We start from the raw sequence: 21,382 nt of genomic DNA on the forward strand, positions 1-21,382 counted from the left end.
CTCAGTCTTTTCTCACCCAACCCAGTAGTCTCATGTTTAGGTCGGTTAGAGTCAGAGCCCCGGATCGTGCAGCCGGAATAATCTTAACGGAGCCGGAGGGCAAAGGCCCTCTCTCAGCCGAGTCATCGAGCGTCTGGCCTTGTGACAAGTACATCAGTGTTTGTTTAAGCGGAGACTTTGGGACCCTTGGTTTGTTCTCAATTCTAAACCACAAATTCAGAGTGGAAGAACATCAAGACAAAGGGGGGGGCGTGGAGTGTGGGGAGTGCTTTGCTCCTGAAAACAATGCAACCGGTTAAAAATACCACGGTATCTTATGGAGAATGTGTTATTTTCCCAACACAAGGGCATTTTCAGCTGACTAATCCCCACAAATTCCACCGTTAGACTGGACAGCAGCTTTATCGCTCTCAGCCCTGTAAGACAATGAGTGAGAAGCTGACAGGGAACATTGCCTGTCCCATCCAACTTGCTGACTCCTAATCAGAACTGAGACTAACGGAATCCAGTTATCATTTAGTCCAATAAACTTTTAAGAAAGAAGACAAAGCGATATCAAGACCTCCACGCTACTGCATGAGCAGCAATTTTCAAATTCCAGCTCTCACCAGAGTTTGTCAAATGTAACAACCTCACTATTCCTCCTAAATATACTTGTAAATTACCTGTTCTGGGGATTCAGTGACCATAAATGAAACCACGCTCAGGTGTTATTTATGAGTCTGACGCACTGCTTACTGTGCTAAGGAGGCATCTTAGTGTTCTTTAATATTAGAAATAAAATCGTCAGTTTGGGACTTCAATAATTTTCTAACTCATCTTTGCAGTTTCCTCATGTTCTTCTAGTTAAAAGAAGAAAACCAGTCTACCCTCGACAATAGCTTGGTAACTCTCTCTAAAGCTGACCAAGATGAATTGCATCTAACCTAGATGAATTGCATCTACCCGTGCTGCTTCCATAAGCTGTGACTGTGAAATAGGACTACCAATATCAAATAAAGACAAGATATCATGGGCTCTTTCAAAGAAACCACAAACACAGTTATGGATGTAGTATAAAGGAAATTTTTAAAAAATTAATGATATTGGGGTGCCTGGGTGGCTCAGTAGGTTAGGCATCTGACATCGGCTCAGGTCATGATCTCACAGTTCGTGGGTTCAAGCCCCGCATCGGGCTCTGTGCTGACAGCTCAGAGCCTGGAGTCTATTTCAGATTCTGTGTCCCCCTCTCACTCTGACCCTCCCCCACTCATGCTCTGTCTCTCTCTGTCTCAAAAATAAATAAACTATATAAAAATTTTTAAAAAATTAATGATACCTCTTGTATACAATAGGATTTACATTCTAATCGGGGAGATCTACATTAAAAGAAAACAAGCAGCAGAGGGGAAAATGTAAGTATTATTACTGGTCTAGATATCGAGTGCTATATTTATTTAGATCATCATGGGCTGGAGTAATCAGGGTAAGACTGGGGAAGGAACTGGTCCTTGAAGGCTGGCCAGGATTCCAAGAAGTAGAGAGGAATAAAAGGATACTATAATCAGAAGCACAGAAGAAGGAACCTAGGAAACTAATGCCTAGGCTGTAGAGTGACAGATCAAACTCATTAATTATACACATAAGGAAGGTCACACAGCTAGGCAATGCCATCAAAACTAGAACTGGAGTGGGGCGCCTGGGTGGCTTAGTCGGTTAAGCATCCGACTTTTGCTTAGGTCATGATCTCACAGTTCGTGGGTTCGAGCCCCGCGTTGGGCTCTGTGCTGACTGCCAGCTCAGAGCCTGGAGCCTGTTTCAGAGTCTGTGACTCCCTCTCTCTCTGATGCTCCCCTGCTCATGCTGTCTCTCTCTCTCTCCTAGAAATAAAACATTAAAAAAAACAAACAAACTAGAATTGGAGTTTTTAGAATTCCAACTCCAATCTCCGACAGTGGGTATTAACAACTTTGAAGCAAAGTATCTGTTTGAGGGACTACGAGAAAGAGGTTTAGAGTAAGTTTGTACAATCATGTTCTTAATTTCAAGGGAATTTAAGGATTTTCAATCTTTTGTGTGGGTGCTGGAATGTCAAACATAATACTTAGTGGCTACTAGGTGGTTTCTCTTGCATTGATTTTGTTTTGTTTTTGCTCTTAAATTTGCTTTATATTGGACAATGATTGCACAAACGCACTGTTTCAGTGTTCCTATACTGATTTTGCAGACTCTGTGAAAAGCCATGTTGATGAGGAAGGACGCTCCAATTTCCGCCCACTTGGGGTTTGGCGGTACCTCACTCCGCTGGAAGAGAATTGGCTCTGCGCAGCCACCGTCCGTGAGGTAACGTCCGATCCAATCAGGACTCCGCGGGAAGGGGCGGGACTGAGAGGCGCGCGCGGTGCTTCTTGCTGTACCTGTGGTGGTTGCTTTTGGCATGGAGGAGATTTATGCTAAGTTTGTATCTCAGAAAATCAGCAAAACCCGGTGGCGACCGGTACCCCCGGGGAGCCTGCAGACCGCGGAGACCTTCGCTACAGGCTCTTGGGACAATGAGGTACCTCCATTCCCGGGCAGGAAGTTCCGAACCGCGCCGCCGGCGGTCAGCGCGCGAACTCTCTCGCCTGCTAGCTTTTCTCGCCCTCTCTGTCCCCCGAGTTCGTGTCTCAGGCTCGATTGTCCGGTACCTCAGCCATCGATGATGTGCCCGAGCCTCGAATCTCGTGGTGTTTTAAACTATCACCTCACCGTTTGTCTGAGATGCTTTTAAAAAGCAGGGTTGCTTGAAGACACTACAAATTTTAATTTTCGACAGTTTGACGTTTATTTCATCTCAAGAGAAAACTTTCTGCTTTACAGGAAAATTATGTCTCGCTGTGGTCTATTGGAGATTTTGGGAACGTTGATTCTGATGGAGGGTTTGAAGGAGAACATCAGCTATTGTGTGATATCAAACACCACGGTGATGTAATGGATTTACAAGTAAGTGTGTGATACCGAAAAGCTAACTTTTAAAAACCTGAGAGTAATTAGAGATCTAAAGGACCTTAAAGTTTGTCTAGTTTCATTCCGGGTTTACAGGAAACTGAGTTCTCTCTATAGGTTATGATTTGTTAACATTATATAGCCACTTAATCAATGGCAGAATCAGAACTGGGGAAAGGGATGCAGATTCAGTCTGTTTTTTTTTTTTTTATTTAAATCCTGATTTGCTTGTTTGATTGATTAGTTGGCCATTTACTATGTGCCAAACATTATTTTGGGAACTTCACGTAAGTCTAATACAATTTTCATCATGTTTGTGAATCAAGTTCTGTGTCACTATGTGACAAATACTGTGTAAGGCATTTTGTATGATTTTGATTTTTGAATTCTTGTAACAACCCTCTAAGTGGAAATTAGGTCTTCCATTTTAAAGGTGTACCAAGGCTTAGAGAACGAACCTTGGCCAATGTCTCAAAGCCAGTAAATTAGTGGAAATGGAATTATTAAGTTTCCAAATCCTGATCTATAGGAATCTTCTATAGAAAGCTGCCTAATTCTGAGAATGATTATTTTCTAAACCTATTTGGTTGTAGTCCAAAATTAAATCAGTTATAGGTAAAGGAGTTTAGGTGGGAAAATTGTTATTCTTAATGAAAATCCTTTTATTTGAATAGTGGTTTTGACTTACCCATCATCATATTTTATTTGCTTAGCACTTATAGGCTCTTTGCATTTTAAAATTGTTATGCTAGTAATTGAGTTCATCAAATGGGCTTCCTCCTTATCAATATCTCTGAATCGGTAACGAGCAGGAATTTTCTATTTAGTTTTTTGACCAGGAAAGAATTGTCGCTGCTTCATCAACAGGATGTGTAACAGTTTTCCTTCACCATCCTAATAACCAGGTAAAGAATTTTTGCTTGAAAATTGAATTTGTATTTTAATTATTTTTAGAAAGGCCTAACCAGGACTGTATTTATTAATGACACAAATAAGTTTCATACTCTCAAAATATGGAGTGCGGAGGTATCATATTACCTGGGATTTAGTAGATTAAGTCTAGAACCAGGTTTGTGTGAGCTTCCATTGAAATTGGTTATCTCTTAAATTCTGTTTGTTCTGACCTGTCAGTATAGTATCCTGGCAAGTAACTTTCCTCTAATTTTCTCTTTTAAGTTGCTATTCTGATCTTTCAAAGAAAGAAAGAGCATTTCCTAGCTCAAGTATCATGAGAACAGGAACAGCTACTTTGGCTCTGTGGATAAACCTAGGTTTTAATTGGGAGAGGAGAGACTATATGAAAACTTGACGTTTTTTTCAGTGCCTTTCTTGTATATTAAAAATCTGAATGCTGACCCTCAGAGCATAATGGTAGGGCAGTCCTTTAAAATAGTCCCATGTGAGGGCGCCTGGATGGTTCAGCTGGTTAAGCATCCGACTCTTGGTTTTAGCTCAGGTCATGATCTTGGTGTGTGGATTGGAGCCCCGCGCTGGACTCTTACTGACAGCATGAAGCCTGCTTGGGATTCTCTCCTCCCTCTCTCTCTCTCTTTCTCTCTGCCCCTACCCCGCTTGCCTTCTGTCTCTCTCTAAAAATAAATAAACTTCAAAATAAATAAATAAATAAGAAATAAAATAGCTCCATATCTAGTAACAGTGTTTTTTGTTTTGTTTTTAATTTTTTTTAACGTTTATTTATTTTTGAGAGACAGAGCGTGAGCAGGAGAGGGCAGAGAGAGAGGAAGACACAGAATCCAAAACAGGCTCCAGGCTCCAAGCTGTCAGCCCAGAGCCTGACACGGGGCTTGAACTGATGAACTGCGAGATCATAACCTGAGCTGAAGTCAGCCGCTTAACTGACTGAGCCACCCAGCCACCCTCTAGTAACAGTTTTAAGTTGCTGGAAGAGAGTGTTTGTTTAGGTTTTCAGGTTAATAAAGGTTATTTTCCAAATAGGCATGCTTAGTAAATATAAGACCCAGATCTTTTAAAGTAGTTTTCTTAATGAGGTCATTTATAAAATGCTATAGAGATTTATTTCTCAGATGTCAGCTAATTCCCTTAAGAACTTAGAGTTGTTCTCAAACACGTAACTGTTTGGGGTGTCCGGTGGACTCAGTCTATGGAGTGTGCGACTTTTGACCTTGGGAGTGTAAGTTCGAGCCCCACATTAGGTATAGAGATTACTTAAAAAAATAAAATCTTTAAAAAAATTATAGAACTAAAAACCATTTCTTAAATTTGAGATATTTGAGATACAGTAAAACCTTGGTTTGTGAGCATAATTCATTCCAGAAACATACTTGTAATCCAAAGCACTTAAAATCAAAGCAGATTTCCCCATAAGAAATAATGGAAACACAGATGATGTATTCCACGATCCAAAAATACTCATGTAAAACTGATTACAATACTGTGATATAATCCAAAATAAGAAAGCAAATACAAATATAAAAAAAAATTAATCTGCACTTACCTTTGTTTGAAAACCTTGGTGGCTGGTGTGAGGGAGACAAGAACGAGGAGGGTTACTGTGTAGGACGTCTTTACTATCACTAACAGAATCACTGCTGTCTCTTGGCTCAATGGAATCTTTTTCTTTTTGTGCAACTTTTTAAAAAATTTTTTTAAATGTTTTTTTTTATTTCTGAGAGAGAGAGAGAAAGAGCTTGAGCAGGGGAGGCTCAGAGAGAGAGGGAGACACAGAATCTGAAGACAGGCTCTAGGCTCTGAGCTAGCTGTCAGCACAGAGCCCGATGCGGGGCTCAAACCCACAAACGGTGAGATCACGACCTGAGCCAAAGTCAGATGCTTAACCGACTGAGCCACTCAGGTGCCCCTCTTTTCGTGCAACTTTAACAAGGAACCAATCCAATAACCTAGAATGAAGCAAAGCATTCCTAAGCTTACTCTTGTCTGGAAAAGCAAAGGACTGTCCATAGGTGCTTTGAAGTGACAAAAAATACAGTAGTGCCAGTTCTGGGCACCTTCCAGTGTCCTGAGGAATCACTGATTTCTGCCAAACACCATGGCCTGAGACTGAACATTTGAGCATGGGAAACGATCACCCACAATCCTGCGCACGCAAGAAAAAAGAGAGAGAAGAACCATGGACTTAGTTGTGGTCCTGGGACATTCGACATCACGTACTGCTCGTATTGCAAGACATCACTCGTTTATCAAGTTAAAATTTATTAGAAATGTTTGCTTGTCTTGTGGAACGCCTGCAGAACAAGTTACTCATAATCCCAGTTCTACTGTATTATTGAGGAGTGTTCTTTTTTAATCTAACCCAGTGTACACAGAGCTCTGATGAAAGTAGTTTCTAGGCTGTACTACTCAGAAACACAAAGGAGAAAGTTACTCTGTTTCTAGAAGCGTATGTGTGAGACAGAATTTTAAAATAGTGTTTATTCAGGGCATTACTTTGATTAATCATATTCTCTCTTCTGACACCTAGACCCTGTCAGTCAGCCAGCAGTGGACCACAGCTCACTACCACACAGGTCCGGGCAGTCCTTCCCGTAGCAGCGCCCCGTGCACGGGTGTTGTGTGTGACAACCCAGAAATTGTCACAGTTGGAGAAGATGGTCGAATAAATCTCTTCAGAGCTGATCACAAGGAGGCTGTGAGAACCATCGGTAAGAAAAATCCTATTTCTTTTGTTATCACATGGTATGTTAAGCACTGCCATGTGCTAAGTAAACAATGCTAAGGGCTTGAAGGACATTAAAAATATACAAAGTAAGAGCTCTTGACAAGACAATATGTTGATAAGGCATGTATGAATGAGTGACTACAAAGGAAAAAGAAACTGTATTAGTTTTGCTTTTTGGCTGGCTAGAGGGGATTATTAAATAATGAATTGAGGAGCGAGTGACAATTAATTTAAACTAGATTCTAAGCCAGAAATAATACTGAAAGATGGCACACCAAAGAGAATAACGTGGGGACAGGATAAGTCCATTGAGAAAATGACAAAAAGTGTAGTTAGCCCGACTTCAAATACTTCTGTACGAGAGGTGACAGATAAAGCAAGAAATGTGACTTGGGGCCGGGCTGTGAGGTCTAATGCGCAGCTGCAGAGGTTACATCTTGTTAGGTGGACAACTAGAGAGCCATTGAGACTTTTTGAGCAAGAGGGTGTTCTACTCCCTGTCATGCTTTAGAAGGATGATTCTAGTATAGTACTTCTCAACCATGTTTCACACAGACTTTGATGAGAGTTTCAACAACCCACCACCCTAGACCTGAATCAGAACCTCTGTGGACTGAGTCCACGAATCCGTTTTTTTGTGTTGTTTTGAGTTCTGAAGTATACTTATTTAACTGTTAAGGACCATTGCCTGGAGTTTGGAGGAGTGTCATAAAACAAAAATTTCTCAGTATGTGCTAAACTATGTGATACAAACTTAAACTCTCTAGGAAAAGGAGAAGGACTGGTACGCCAGTCTGGAAGGACTTCATGGAGCAGAGAGTTGATGAGGAAAAAGATGAATTGATTTTTTTTTTTTTTTAAGATTTTATTTTTAAGTAACCTCTACACCCAACATATGGGGCTCAAGCTACAACCTTGAGATCAAGAGTCACATGCTCCACCAACTGAGCCATCCAGGTTCCCCTAAAGATGAATAGAATTGAGATGAGTCAGCCAGATGATACAGATTCAGAATGAGCTCTATAGGAAGCACTGAGGTTTGGAGGCGCTGGGTGAAGCCCTAGTGGGAAGTATAAAATTGGATAAAAAAGAACTTGAACATCTATCTCAGCAATGGAGGATAACAATCTTAAGTGGAATAGAGAAATATGTCAAAACTCACCCCTTTATTTGGAAAACAGATATTCTATTAGTGATATCATTTTTCTATCAAAGGAGAGTCCGATTTAGTGTATATATTACTGTGCATTTTTCTACAGAAATTAAATTTGTAATATTTTAGTTAATAGAAGGAGTTTAAGATTTTCCTGGAAAAACAGGACTTATTAACAGACACTACTATTTTCTTACTTTGTAGACAACGCAGATAGCAGTACACTCCATGCTGTAACCTTCCTTCGAACTCCTGAGATTCTTACAGTAAATTCAATTGGGCAATTAAAAATATGGGATTTCAGAAAACAAGGAAATGAGCCCTCTCAGATACTATCACTGTAAGTTTTCATTTGTAATTTAATTAGTGTACTACAAAATTAATGTTTGTTTCTAGCAACTGACTTTAAATTTTTTTTAATGTTTATTTGTTTTTGAGGTAGAGAGACTGAGCATGAGCAGGGGTGGGGCAGAGAGAGAGACACACACACAAAATCCTCAGCAGGCTCCAGGCTCCGAGCTGTCAGCACAGAACCCGACATGGGGCCCAAACTCACAAACCACGAGATCATGACCTGAGCTGAAGTTGGACACTTAACCAACTGAGCCACCGATGCACCCCATTGCAACTGACTTTAAACCATATTGTATTTAATTGCATTTGAAGAGAATGATCCCTGATTAAATTTAATAACGCAAGAATAATTTGATGGGCTTGAGACTCCTGTGCTGCATTTAGTAAATATTTGTTGTGTTGATTCAGAAGTTTATATTATTTAATGGAGAATTTAGTTTTGCTTAACAATTGATGCTACTGATAGTAGCTATAAAAAATATATAATCAAGATATGTTTTTCTGAGCAAAAATCCTCTATGTGTGCAATTTTCTCTAATAAGAATATAGAACGTGTTAGGGCGCCTGAGTGGCTCAGTCGGTTAAGGATCTGACTTTGGCTCAGGTCACCGTCTCGCAGATCATGGTGACAGCTCAGAGCCTGGAGCCTGTTTGAGATTCTGTGTCTCCCTCTCTCTCTGTCCCTGCCCGACTCATTCTCTGTCTCTCCCTCAAAAATAAATAAACATTAAAAAAAAAAAAAAAAAGAATAGGCAAACCATAAGAGATTCTTAAATACAGAGAACAAACTGAGGGTTGATGGTGAGGGAGGGGAAAATGAATGATGGGCACTGAGGAGGGCACTTGTTGAGATGAGTAGTGGGTGTTATATGTAAGTTATGAACCATGGGAATCTACCCCTAAAGCCAAGAGCACACTGTACACACGTTAGCCAATTTGACAATAAATTATATTAAAAAAATAAATGTCTGAAAAAAAATAAAAGGAATTTTTCATTTAAAAATTTTTTTAAAAAGAATATACAGTGTGTCAAACTGAAAAAGTAATTGTATAAACAAACTATTAAATAAGGTGGAAGTAAACACTATGCTGTTCAGTTGATACATAATGTTTTTAAAATGCCAAGAAATGAAAATATGTTTGCACATCTTCCCATGAGATAATCTTACTCCTTATGTCTCCAGATTGTAGAGAGAATGAATAACTTTGACGTTTAATTCCCTCCCCGATTTCTAATATTTGGAAACATATTTAATACACTCAATTTTTTAAAATGTTTTTTATTTATTTCTGAGAGAGAGAGGGAGAGACAGCGTGAGCAGGGGAGGGCCAGAGAGAGAGGGAGACACAGAATCCGAAACAGGCTCCAGGTTCTGAGCAGTCACCCCAGGGCCCGACACGGGGCTCGAACCCACAAGCCATGAGATCATGACCTGAGTCGAAGTCGGCCGCTTAACCGACTGAGCCACTCAGGCGCCCCATCACGCCCTCAATTTTTTGACATGATTTAAGTTCAACCAGTAGCTCAGGCCACAGAGTTGTTAGTTACTAGAGGGAAATATGTTTCATGGATTATGCAAAGATAAAGTCTACTTGACAGCATGTTTAATGTCATTGTATCTCTCTCCCACAAAAGGACTGGTGACCGAGTGCCCCTCCACTGTGTTGATAGGCATCCCAGCCAGCAGCATGTGGTAGCCACCGGTGGCCAGGATGGAATGCTGAGCGTTTGGGACGTTAGACAAGGCACTATGCCTGTGTCTCTGCTGAAGGCTCACGAAGCCGAAAGTAAGTGCTATGGGGGTGCGCCAGGTTTTATTGGGTGCTGCTGCAGAGGATCGTCAGCAGCTTCCTGTAACGGTACATAGGATCATTTTATGTTGTAGCTTTTGGCTGTATCGGTTAAGTGTATAATAATCCCTTTTCATTTGACATTTAGGTCCTTCAACGTATGTTTCATTATTATATCCAAAACCACAGTGATTATTCTTATATGTTCATCTTTACGCCCTTATTTTCTTCGGATAATTCTTTAAAGGTGTAATTGATGACCCAAAACGTTTGCATAATTTTAAAGCTGTGATACATATTATCAAACTGTTACACATAAAGATAATACCAGTTTACATCACCATACTCAGTATGAGAGGATGCCTCTTTCCCACGTAAATGCAGGCTGATGTTACTCATATTTGCTAATCTGTGTGTTCTTCAATTGTTGTGCCTTTTTTGTTTCTTACTAAGAGCAGTAGATAGAGGATCTTGTCCTTTTTTGGTTCATCTTTTGATTTTGGTGGGGATTTTTTGACTGGATAGAAATTTTTCATTTTATCACCATCTTTAGTATCATGACTGGGTTATAGTTTTAAATTCTGACTTAAAAGAGTTTATATTCAGCCCTACTTGAATAAAAGTACAAACAAACAAACAAACACACCAGTATTACAACTTCTCAGTTTGAGTATTACATTATTACCTTGGAAAGATAAATGACTTTTAAGATTATATTTAAGAAGCAAATAAAAGGATAGAATTATTTTTGCCTCTTCTAATTATAACCATGCCCAGGAATAAAAAGAAATAGGGTATATCCTTACAGAATCTGATGTTGACCAAGCCAGTGGTAGTAGAATGATAGACTTTCAGATCTCTTCTTCGAGCCCCTTTTTTTTAACTGCCAGCCTGCATTGCTAAGCAATACACACAAATGTAGCAGATTGTGATGTATTGTTTTGATTCATCCTGACTCTTGGCTAGAAATGAAATATGATGTTTTAGTATAGAAGTTTGTTTTCTGTTTTGAAAATAAATATCTAAGAATCTAGGTTTGGACAGTCTGCTTCTGGCTCTACAGGCGGTTTTGTTACACTCTGTTTTAATGAAACAGCATGAATATATTTTACATAGGGATTTGCCCAGAACATGTTCTCCTGAAGAAGGTGAGCTTTTTATGTTTTGTGGCATAAAGCTTAATTGTGGTAACTGTCAGAGTGAAAATTGCCAGGTTGCAAGCATGTGCCATATAATATTTCATATGCTATGCCCTGGGCACCTTTGGTGCTGCCTCTTTCAGCTTCTAACCCAGAGTCACAGGACTCTTGTTCAGACTGCCTGTTGTATCTGCACATGGCAGATCATTTCCTGAGGCGTCCTAGCCAGTCCTTGGCTCCCATTTGTTTGTTGACACAGGAGGTTCCCTTAAAGTTTAGAACTGGAGGGGTCCTAAGTCCCAAATTGACTTCTTAATAGCCCTCCATCTGAAACAGAGTCCAGATTCTGGGAACATTTCTAGGTTTTAGTTGGTTACGAGCTAGTTGCTCTTTCTGTGATATTTATCAGAAGTATCCAGAGTCCTGACATGAAGCAAAGTTGAAATTCATTTGTATATTACTTTTATGGTCTTTTCTCTCAGTTTTTCCAATTATATATAACCTTCATACGTTAATGACACAGGAATTAAAACTAAGAGGACTTAATTTAAAAATATTTTTAGAATTATCCCTTTGTCACATTTTTCCATAAAAAGATGTAATAGGTTGGGGCACCTGGATGACTCACGATTTTAGCTCAGGTCGTGATCTCTAGGTTTGTGGGATCAAGACCCACATGGGTCTCTGCACTGACAGTGAGGAGCCTGCTTGGGATTCTCTGTCTTCCTTACTCTCTGTCCCTCCCTGATGTGTGTGTGCGGGCACTCTCTCTCTCATTCATTTGCTGTCCCAATACACAAGTAGATTTACTTGGCTTCTTTATCCTATCTACGTGTTACAGCCATTTGGAGAATTATATTGTGTCTTTTCATTAATTCTGAAGTCTTTGATTTTTATCACAGACCTGGGGTTGAAGGTATATGGTGGAGTTAATGGAAGATGATGCATAGAGACAGGGTCTTAAAGTTTGTTCAACTAATCTGCATAGGAATTAGCTTCTTGGTTCTTATTTTTTAGTGTGGGAAGTTCACTTTCACCCATCCAACCCAGATCATCTATTTACTTGTTCTGAAGATGGATCCCTCTGGCATTGGGATGCCTCCACAGATGTACCTGAAAAATCCTCACTATTTAACCAAGGTAAAAGGTTTAATGAAGATTCTCGTGTGTAGCTTTGCTATAGTTTTAAATACCATATTAGAAATTCTCAGATTTTTAACATTAAAAGATGACAGAATGTTTCCATTCTTTAGCCTCAGGGTAAATTCTAGTATCAGGGCTTGAAATCTGTCAGCTGCTTACTGCTGTACTGCTGACGACTCCAAATGCCATAAGCTGGCTAACTTCACATAGCCAGGGGTCTTCATGCTATATTTCTGAGACTTTCCATTAAAGAATCAACAGAAAGATGGTCAAAATCTGCCTTGCTTAAAGACTTCAAATTTGATATCCATAGTTACCACGGAAATTTGAATAGTTAATATTATTGAATGTGCATTTGGTAAAAAATGGTGATGTGTGATGGGGCACCTGGGTGGCTCAGTCAGTTGGGTGTCTGACTTCGACGCAGTTCATGATCTCACAGTTGGTGGATTCCAGCCCCACGTCCAGCTCTGTGCTGCCAGCTCAGAGCCTGGAGCCTGTTTCAGATTCTGTGTCTCCCTCTCTCTCTCTGCCCCTCCCCCACCATGCTCTGTCTCTCTCTCTCTCTCTCTCTCTACCCCCACCTCAAAATTAAACATTAAAAAAAAATTTTTTTTTTTTTTTTTTGAAAAAAAGGGTCATGTGTGATAATGGATTTATTACCCTGTTATTCTGAGAATTAAGTTTAAATCATAGCCTTTTAAAAATATCAGTAGAGGAGGGATGGGGGTAATGGGCATGGAGAAGGGTACTTGTGGGGATGAGCACTGGGTGTTGTATGGAAACCAACTTGACAATAAACTATTTTTTAAAAAAATCAGTAGAATTTCAGATGTTGACTAATATAAAATTAGTCTTGAAAGATGTTTTCCCCTTCTCTCTTTTTTTCTTGCAGGAGGAAGAAATAGTACTTTTTTGTCTCACAGCATTAGTAACCAGGCTAATGTTCACCAGTCTCTTATAAGCTCCTGGCTGAGCACTGATCCTGCAAAAGACCGTATTGAAATCACAAGCTTGCTTCCCAGCAGGACTTTATCTGTGAACAGTTTGGATGTTTTAGGTCCTTGTCTTGTTTGTGGAACTGATGCAGAAGCAATTTATGTTACTAGACAACTTTTTTCATGAAAATACTGTACTTATAAGATTACAGGTAAAGCATATATACAGTTAGCCTTTTGCATTGAGACTTCTATGCACATTTTTATTTTTGGAAAATGTGACATTGGCAGAGGAAGCATCAGTCTGCTATTGTTAATGTTGATGACCAGTGTTGGCTTTTGTCAGTTGAATGTTCCCCGATAGTGGCAAAGTCTGATAGATGACTGGTGGGAAGAAAATAGAAACATATAGAAGAATATTAGAGGGATTCTTTTGCTGATGTAGACACTGCCTTCAAACAGGCTATTCTGGACAGCTCGTGGACCCAGCTCTTTTTGATGTTGTGAGACTTAATATTCTCAGACCACCAATAGGTTCCTGTCCTTTTTATCTACAGTGTGAGGGATATCCTCCCTGGTGGCATTAGCCAGTGTTCATGTTTATCCTTTATTTGTAGATATTTTCTTCATTCCTTCCACATTTTCTTCATAAACTTCTTCATAAAGAATTGAGTAGAACAAAAATGACAATTTTTTTGCAGTGTTCACATTTTTTTAAAGGTGTTTTTTAAAGGAAAATGTTTTGACAGGTTACGGTAGGTTTGAACAGAACTCTAGCAACTGCTTTGACCCAACTTTATTTTTCTTGAAAAAAGTACATTTTTCCTAAGGATTTGTACTTTTGTTTAGTTTTACAGCATAGTTCAAAATTGCCAAACTGGAAATTGTGCAATAAAATAGAATTTGACCTTGATGAGTGATCCAACTTCCAAACTCAAATTTGCAGATCACATGTATATGACTGTTGTGATTAGTATAATGTGCTGTGTGTGTGATGATGTGATAAAGAACTTGAGGTCTTTGTCCTTCTCTACAGTGCTAACAGTGACCTAACAGTGTGTTCTTTTGTTTGTTTTTGAGTGTAGTTGACAAAATGTTACATTATTTTCAGGTTAATGTGTAGTGCCTGAAGACAACTTTGTAACATTGTCTTTCCAAAGTTTGTTAAATTAAATGTGTTATTGAACATTAAGACTTTAATGACAAATCACTGCTATTAAGCTATTGAAGCATGTATGTATTCATTTACTTTATAATTCCAGTGGTAGTAATTATGGTAAAGTTTTTTCTGTCCTAATAAATAGTTTCAATTTTTTAATGCCACCTTACCTCAGGGTTTTTTGATTTGGGGTTTTTTGTCAACATTTTAAAATGGAATACATATATGTACTCTGCTTTTTAATGTATATTTGGCTCAAAAATATTTGATAAAATTAGTAACTTGAATTCCAAAGAATCAGAGAAGAAAATGTTGCCATAGAAATTTTTTAATCCATTTATAGTTTTATTGCGGAGACTAATTTTTAAGATGTTCTGTTATTATAGAAGTAATTCGTTACAGAGGGAAAAAAGGCAAAAGAAAATAATAAGTACTTAGAATGTCAGAGTCAATTCATAGTCTTTTCATTTCCTTTTCTATCCATCAGTGTGTATATAACTTGTTAAAAATGAAATATATCATGTTATATTTATGGATATACATTCCCCAGCAGTAGTCACCTGGTTTCCATAATAAAAACAGAGCTGTTAATTCTCCTTTGACTTATTTCCCTTTATGTAAATATCTTGTTGCAGCGCAAATTCCAGTGTCCCTTTCTTTACCCTCCAGGCATTCTCGCATTCCATCCAGCAGGCTACTGGCTGAGCTCTGAGTGGGCCCTGAGTTGGTCTCCCTCCTGGAAGACTAGCTCCTGGGTCCACATTTTGTTTTTAAATATTTTTATTTATTTCTAGGAGAGAGAGAGAGAGAGAGACAGCGTGAGCAGGGGAGGGTCAGAGAGAGAGGGAGTCACAGACTGAAACAGGCTCCAGGCTCTGAGCTGGCAGTCAGCACAGAGCCCGACGTGGGGTTCAAACCCACGAACCGCGAGATCATGACCTAAGCGAAAGTCGGACGCTTAACTGACTAAGCCACCCAGGCGCCCTGGGTCCACATTTTTTATGCACAATGAGTGGCAAGCTTGCTGTGCCTTTGCTTTCTGCTGCATTATAGGCTGCTGAAAAGTTGGAAGGATTCATACATGTTGCTAGCACCGTTCTCTGTTTCCAGCAGCAATACAAACAATTTCCCATGATTGTTACAGTAAATAATTGATAGAGGGAAGGAGCCAGATGTGTAGCCTTAGAATACTAGCTTGGGCTGGAAACAAGTTTCAAGATTGAAGCTTTGCTTTGTTTTAAGAGTATTTGTAACCATAAGTTTAAAAAAAGTACATTTGCACAGTGATACATTTCCTGTCAACTGAGGAGTTCTGCCAGATTTAATAAGAAACATAAACTATGTAGTGTGAATAAAACCCTAATTCATATATTTGTTCATTGTCACTGCCCATATTCGTGAAACTTTCAAATAATTTTTTTTTTATTATTTTTTATTTATTTCTAGGAGAGAGAGAGAGACAGTGTGAGCAGGGGAGGGTCAGAGAGAGAGGGAGACACAGACTCGGAAATAGGCTCCAGGCTATGAGCTGGCAGTCAGCACACAGCCCGACGTGGGGCTTGAACCCGCGAACCGCGAGATCATGACCCAAGCAAAAGTCGGACGCTTAACCGACTAAGCCACCCAGGCGGCCCACAAATAATCTCTTTTGAGGGCTGCAGGATCTCAGAGGCGGAAGGTACCTTGGAGAGCATCTATAACCTAAATTTAACCATCACTTCCACAGCATTCCCAATAAATTATCATCCAGCCTGCACTTGACAATATTTTGTGATAAAGTTTCTCATTTCCCAATGCAGCCTCTCATTTTGACAGCTCTTACTGATGTAGCATTATGGCTGGGTTTTAGTGTATGAGTGGGATCTAAAACAATCCTATAAAAAAAAGGTAGAATCATGTTGTGGGTCAATGAAATGAACATGTGATCCTACTGTGAGATAGCCAATTACCAATCAATTTACTGAATTTGCATTACGTTGGGGTGCTTTACTATAAGGTTTCACTAAATAAATTAATTTTCACATACTGAACTGAAACTTGCTTTCATTTGTCTTCCTCGGGAGCCACAAAAAATGTAATCCTTCATCATATATTCCGATATTCAAAACTATATATCCTAGCTTCTTGGGGCAAACTTTTTAAATCTCTTCAATGGTTCCTAATGGGCAAAGCATTTCTTCCCAGCGTTTCTTGTCCTTGGCTAAATCCTAACCCTTCCAAACTCTTTTTAGATGTCATATTCTCAAGAAAGCCTTCCCTGGCCTCTGACAATCTGTGCTAAATTGTACTCTGCTTTAAGAGCCTGTGCTGTGCTTGCAGCTATATTACGCAGCCTGTTTGTGCCGGACCACATGCTTGAGAACAGGGCCCATGTCTTAGTGTCGTATTAACAGTGCTCAATACAATGTGTGATCCATGATAAACACGGAATCAGTGCAGACTGAGCACTTGCAAAATGAACACTTTCCCAGGTGGTATCTGCCTCGCTCACAGTACAACAGAAATCTTACCATCCTGGCTCTTGGTACAATATTCCTTTGTAATGCTGTCTTCAGCATTTTGACATTTATTCAATTAGACTGCTGTCTAGTTGAACTTAAACCTTTAGCCTTTTTTACACACATGTATTATATACTATGCTTCTCCTATTCTTGAGTTAATGTAGATGATTTTGATCCTTACTAGAGGTCAATTCCTATTCTGCAAAGACAAGTCTTATTTCCATTGAGGAAAAACTAACAATCCCTTTTGAATGTTTTCAGCAGAAGCTGATGATTTTCAGAATTGCCCATCACGTTCTACAGTCTCTTCCCATTGGTGAAGAGATAGGTAAATGTACTGAAGTGCTTAAGCCCACTCCTTGAGTCCTCCCAATTATCAGTGACACGTGAATCTTTGGTATTTGGCTATAGTTACTAAAATCTTCACAAGCCAACTTCATTTACTGGCATGCTGCCCCATTTGTTTATCTTGTTCATAAAGCTGCAGTGGGGAAACACAGCTATCCCATCAAAATTGTTGCAAAGTTGAAAAATTCCTTGTCCTTTGTAACACTTATATTTCATAGTTTTGTGGAAGCATCCTCTTAGTAATCCATTCTAGAATCTTGTCCGTGAAGAATATCAAGTTCATTAGCATATAGTTCATATCAAGGCTTCATTTAAGCTTATAGTAATAATATGATGCCTAGCTCAGACTAGTTACATGGTCTGAAGCAGTAGCAATGCTCTAGTTTTACAGATAAGAAACCTGGGGATGTTCGAACTATGACAAGCAAGTATTCAAACTATTTCATCAGCATCTATCTTCTGAACCACATGTTAAGTGGCAATGTACAAAACTTAACAGCTAGAGATGAAGATGTGGAGAAACGGGAACCCTCTTGCACTGTTCGTGGGAATGCAAACTGGTGCAGCCACTCTGGAAAACAGTGTGTTTTTCCTCAAAAAAATTAAAAATAAAACTACCCTATGACCCAGCAATACCAATGCTGGGAGTTTACCCAAGGGATACAGGAATGCTGATGAATATACGTGTACCCCGTTGTTTATAGTAGCGCTTTCAACAATAGCCAAATTATGGAAAGAGCCTAAATGTCCATCAACTGATGAAAGGATAAAGAAAATGTGGTTTATATATACAATGGAATACTACTTGGCAATCATAAAGAATGAAATCATGCCATTTGCAGCAACGTGGATGGAACTAGAAGGTATTCTGCTAAGTGAAATAAGTCAGAGAAGGACAGATATCATACATTTTCACTCATATGGATCTTGAGAAACTTAACAGAAGCCCATATGGGAAGGGTAGGGGAAAAAATAGTTACAAACAGGGAGGGAGGGAGGCAAACCACTGGAGACTTAAATACAGAGAGCAAACATGGTGGATGGGGGGGTGGGGGAGGGGGGAAAATTGGTGATGGGCATTGAGGAGGGCACTTGTTGGGATGAGCACTGGGTGTTGTATATAAGCTGATTTGACAATTATATTCATAAAAAAAAAAAAAAACCCTAACAGACTGCTATCATCTTAGCATCAAAACAATTCCAACATTTTGCTGTATTAGGTGTACAAGGAGGAAGAAAACTACAGGGTAGGGGTGAGAAGGGAGAAGCAGAATGAGTAAAATATAGCTGATCAGGTAAAAATTTTTAATTAAAAATAAACTGATATTTGGGGCTCCTGGGTGGCTCAATCAATTAAGAGTCTGACTTCAGCTCAGGTCATGATCTCATGGTTTGTGGGCTCTCTGCTGTCAGTGCAGAGCCTACTTCAGATCCTCTGTCCCGCCCCCCGCCCCACCCCTCCCCTGCTTGCACTATCTCAAAAATAAATATTTAAAAAATTGTTTAAAATAACAAAGATAAACTAATGTTCAGTTCCAAACTGTCATAACTAGACTTTGGGGGACAGTAGCTAATGACACACTAGCCTAACACAGCCATTAGAAATGCATTAGCATTCAAGCTGTCAGCAGTCTGGAGCCTGCTTCAGATTCTGTGTCTCCCTCTTTCTGACTCTCCCCTGCTCACACTCTGTCTCTCTCTCTCAAAAATGAATAAATGTTTTAAAAAATCCATTACCTGTCAAACAATTTTTGTGCAGGCCACAGACCTAAGAAGCTAAACTGTAATTAATACTAGACTGTAAAATAATAGCTGCAACTCTTAAAAACACAGATTTTACCCCAACATAGTACAGAATGAACTTAAATTTTAAAATTTCTTTGTAAGAGACATCCAGCAGCAATGATGCTTTAGCAGCAACAAGCACACCTAGAACCCAGCTTTGGTTTCTAATACCCTCCAATTAAAGTAGCAAGGACTCCTTGAAGGGAGAGAAATCTGTAAGGTAACTTGAAACATCTTGCCAGAAAGTAAGGAAGTTCTGGGGCACCTGGGTGGCCTAGTAAGTTGAGCATCAAACTTTTGATTTCTGCCCAGTCATGATCTCACAGTTGTGGGATCCAGCCCTGAGTCGGACTCTGTGCTGAGCATGGAGCCTGCTTAGGATTCTCTCTATCCTCTCTCTGCTGCTCCCAGGCCCATGTTCTCTCTCGCTCTCAAAATAAACATTTTTTAAAAAGTAAGGAAGGTTTTTTTAAATTTTTTTGTTTTTTTATTTATTTCTAGGAGAGAGAGAGAGAGAGAGACAGCGTGAGCAGGGGAGGGTTAGAGAGAGAGGGAGACACAGAATCCAAAGCAGGCTCCAGGCTCCGAGCTGGCAGTCAGCACAGAGCCTGACGCGGGGCTCGAACCCATGAACCGCGAGATCATGACCTAAGTGAAAGTTGGACGCCTAACCGACTAAGCCACCCAGGCGCCCCAAGGAAGTTGTTTTAAAAAACAATTTTAAAAGCCTATAATGATGGCAGGGGAGGGTATATCAAAGGGACATAGAAGCCAATTCAATTAGAAGAGTTCCCAATAGCCAAAGCTGGAATAATTTGATAACAAAATAAATAAAATACTCAAAGCTATAAAGTAAGTATTCATGACTCTGCATTGACATGAATGTTTAAAAAAAATAAGTGGAGAAGAAACCATTTTTCCGCTCAGAATTCAAACTAATGTATGTGGATTCTCTGCTGGGAAAGAAGTAGAATGCAATTCTCCATCCCTTGAGTGTGGGCAGCTCATAGTCTAGAGCCTTCCCCTAAGGCTTGAGTTTCTGGGAGGGCTTATGTCCTCAGGGCCACATTGCTCTTTAGACTTCTTCCATGTTTGCTGCCCCGATCCTGCAATCACTCAAGCATGAAAATTGGCCCTTACCTCTGTTGATAAAAACAAAATACAACCCCAAATCCCCATTTCCATGAAGCACTGAAAAGTCCAGGAGGTTGAAGCTGGACCAAGTTTTCCATCACAATACAAAGCCCTTCAAATGAACAGTAGGTATTGCCCTTAGAGACCTGCTGCAGCCTTAGTAAGCATTTCCCCGCTTTTTCACCTCCATCCCTACCTCTTAGCCAGTTTCTTTTCATCTTGTGGATTGCTTCTTCTTTCCTTTTTTTTTTAAATTTTTTTAATGTTTTATTTATTTCTAGGAGAGAGAGAGAGACAGCGCGAGCAGGGGAGGGTCAGAGAGAGAGGGAGACACAGAATCTGAAACAGGCTCCAGGCTCTGAGCTGGCAGTCAGCACAGAGCCCGACGCGGGGCTCGAACCCACGAACCGCGAGATCATGACCTAAGCGAAAGTCGGACGCCTAACCGACTAAGCCACCCAGGCGCCCCTGCTTCTTCTTTCCTAATCATCCTTCTCTTCTTTCCCTGCTCTCTCTCCCTGCTACTTCACTTCCTTTTCCTAGTCCCCGATAGAGCAATTCACTGAGCCCCTTGAATTATCTAGGAAACTTCCCCCGCAACAGTAGTTTATGATGATACTCACTTTTAGGCTTAGAATTGAAGAGCTTTTGGGCACCTGCATGGCCCAGTCAGTTAAGCATCCAACTTCAGCTCAGGTGGTGACCTCAGTTTGTTTGTTCAGGCACTCTTCCCTGAGAGCTGAGAGCTCAGAGTCTGGGATCTGCTTTGGATTCTGTTTCTCCCTCACTCTGCCTCTCCCCTGCTTGTGCTTTCAAAAATAAACATTTTTTTTTTTTTAATTGAAGAGCTTAAGTGAAGAAGTTCCCTGGATGAGTGATAGAGGTGACAAGATTTGGGAGGCAGCATGCTTTTTCAGATATATAATCCTGGAAAGGGCAAGCAGGCCTGGGAACATAGTAGATTCATATAGGTTTTTTTATGTTTATTTTTTGAGAAACAGAGCACAAGCAGGGGAGGAGCAGACAGAGAGGGAGACACAGAATCCAAAGCAGGCTCCAGGCTCTGAGCTGTCAGCACAGAGCCTGAGTGGGGCTCAAACTCACGAACTGTGAGATCATGACCTGAGATGAAGTTGGACACTTAACCAACTGAGCCACCCAGGTGCCCCAAGATTCATATAATTTTGAGCCTGAAAGTGTTCCCAAAAGTTACTTAGTCCTGCAGGTGAAGAAAGTAAGACCTAGAGCTATTACGTGACCCCCTTCGGGTCATACCCTCTATTTTCTACAAACTCTGTGCTTGTAGATTTTTTTT

At 40.0% G+C, this 21,382-nt stretch overlaps 2 protein-coding genes across 2 annotated transcripts in view; one reads left to right on the plus strand and one right to left on the minus strand.

Moving 5' to 3' along the window:
- PCMT1 (protein-L-isoaspartate (D-aspartate) O-methyltransferase) overlaps positions 1-2,418 on the minus strand; it is a 53,273-nt gene extending 50,855 nt beyond the window's left edge. The window contains exons 1-2 of the mRNA XM_077776155.1: positions 2,196-2,418; positions 306-416 (exon numbers count right to left, since the gene is read on the minus strand). Of these exons, the coding sequence (XP_077632281.1) occupies positions 306-416; positions 2,196-2,418 (334 nt within the window). The remainder of the gene's footprint in view (positions 1-305; positions 417-2,195) is intronic.
- On the plus strand, positions 2,366-14,895 carry NUP43 (nucleoporin 43). Its single transcript, XM_077776097.1, has 8 exons — positions 2,366-2,536; positions 2,839-2,961; positions 3,792-3,869; positions 6,425-6,605; positions 7,980-8,115; positions 9,766-9,917; positions 12,077-12,199; positions 13,098-14,895. Exons 1-8 carry the CDS (start codon positions 2,417-2,419, stop codon positions 13,325-13,327), a joined length of 1,143 nt encoding a protein of 380 aa, XP_077632223.1. The 5' UTR covers positions 2,366-2,416; the 3' UTR covers positions 13,328-14,895.
- Positions 14,896-21,382: the final 6,487 nt, after the last annotated feature.

This window comes from Crocuta crocuta, unplaced genomic scaffold, assembly GCF_008692635.1.
Source record: "Crocuta crocuta isolate KB4526 unplaced genomic scaffold, BGI_CrCroc_1.0 scaffold25, whole genome shotgun sequence".
NCBI lineage: Eukaryota > Metazoa > Chordata > Mammalia > Carnivora > Hyaenidae > Crocuta > Crocuta crocuta.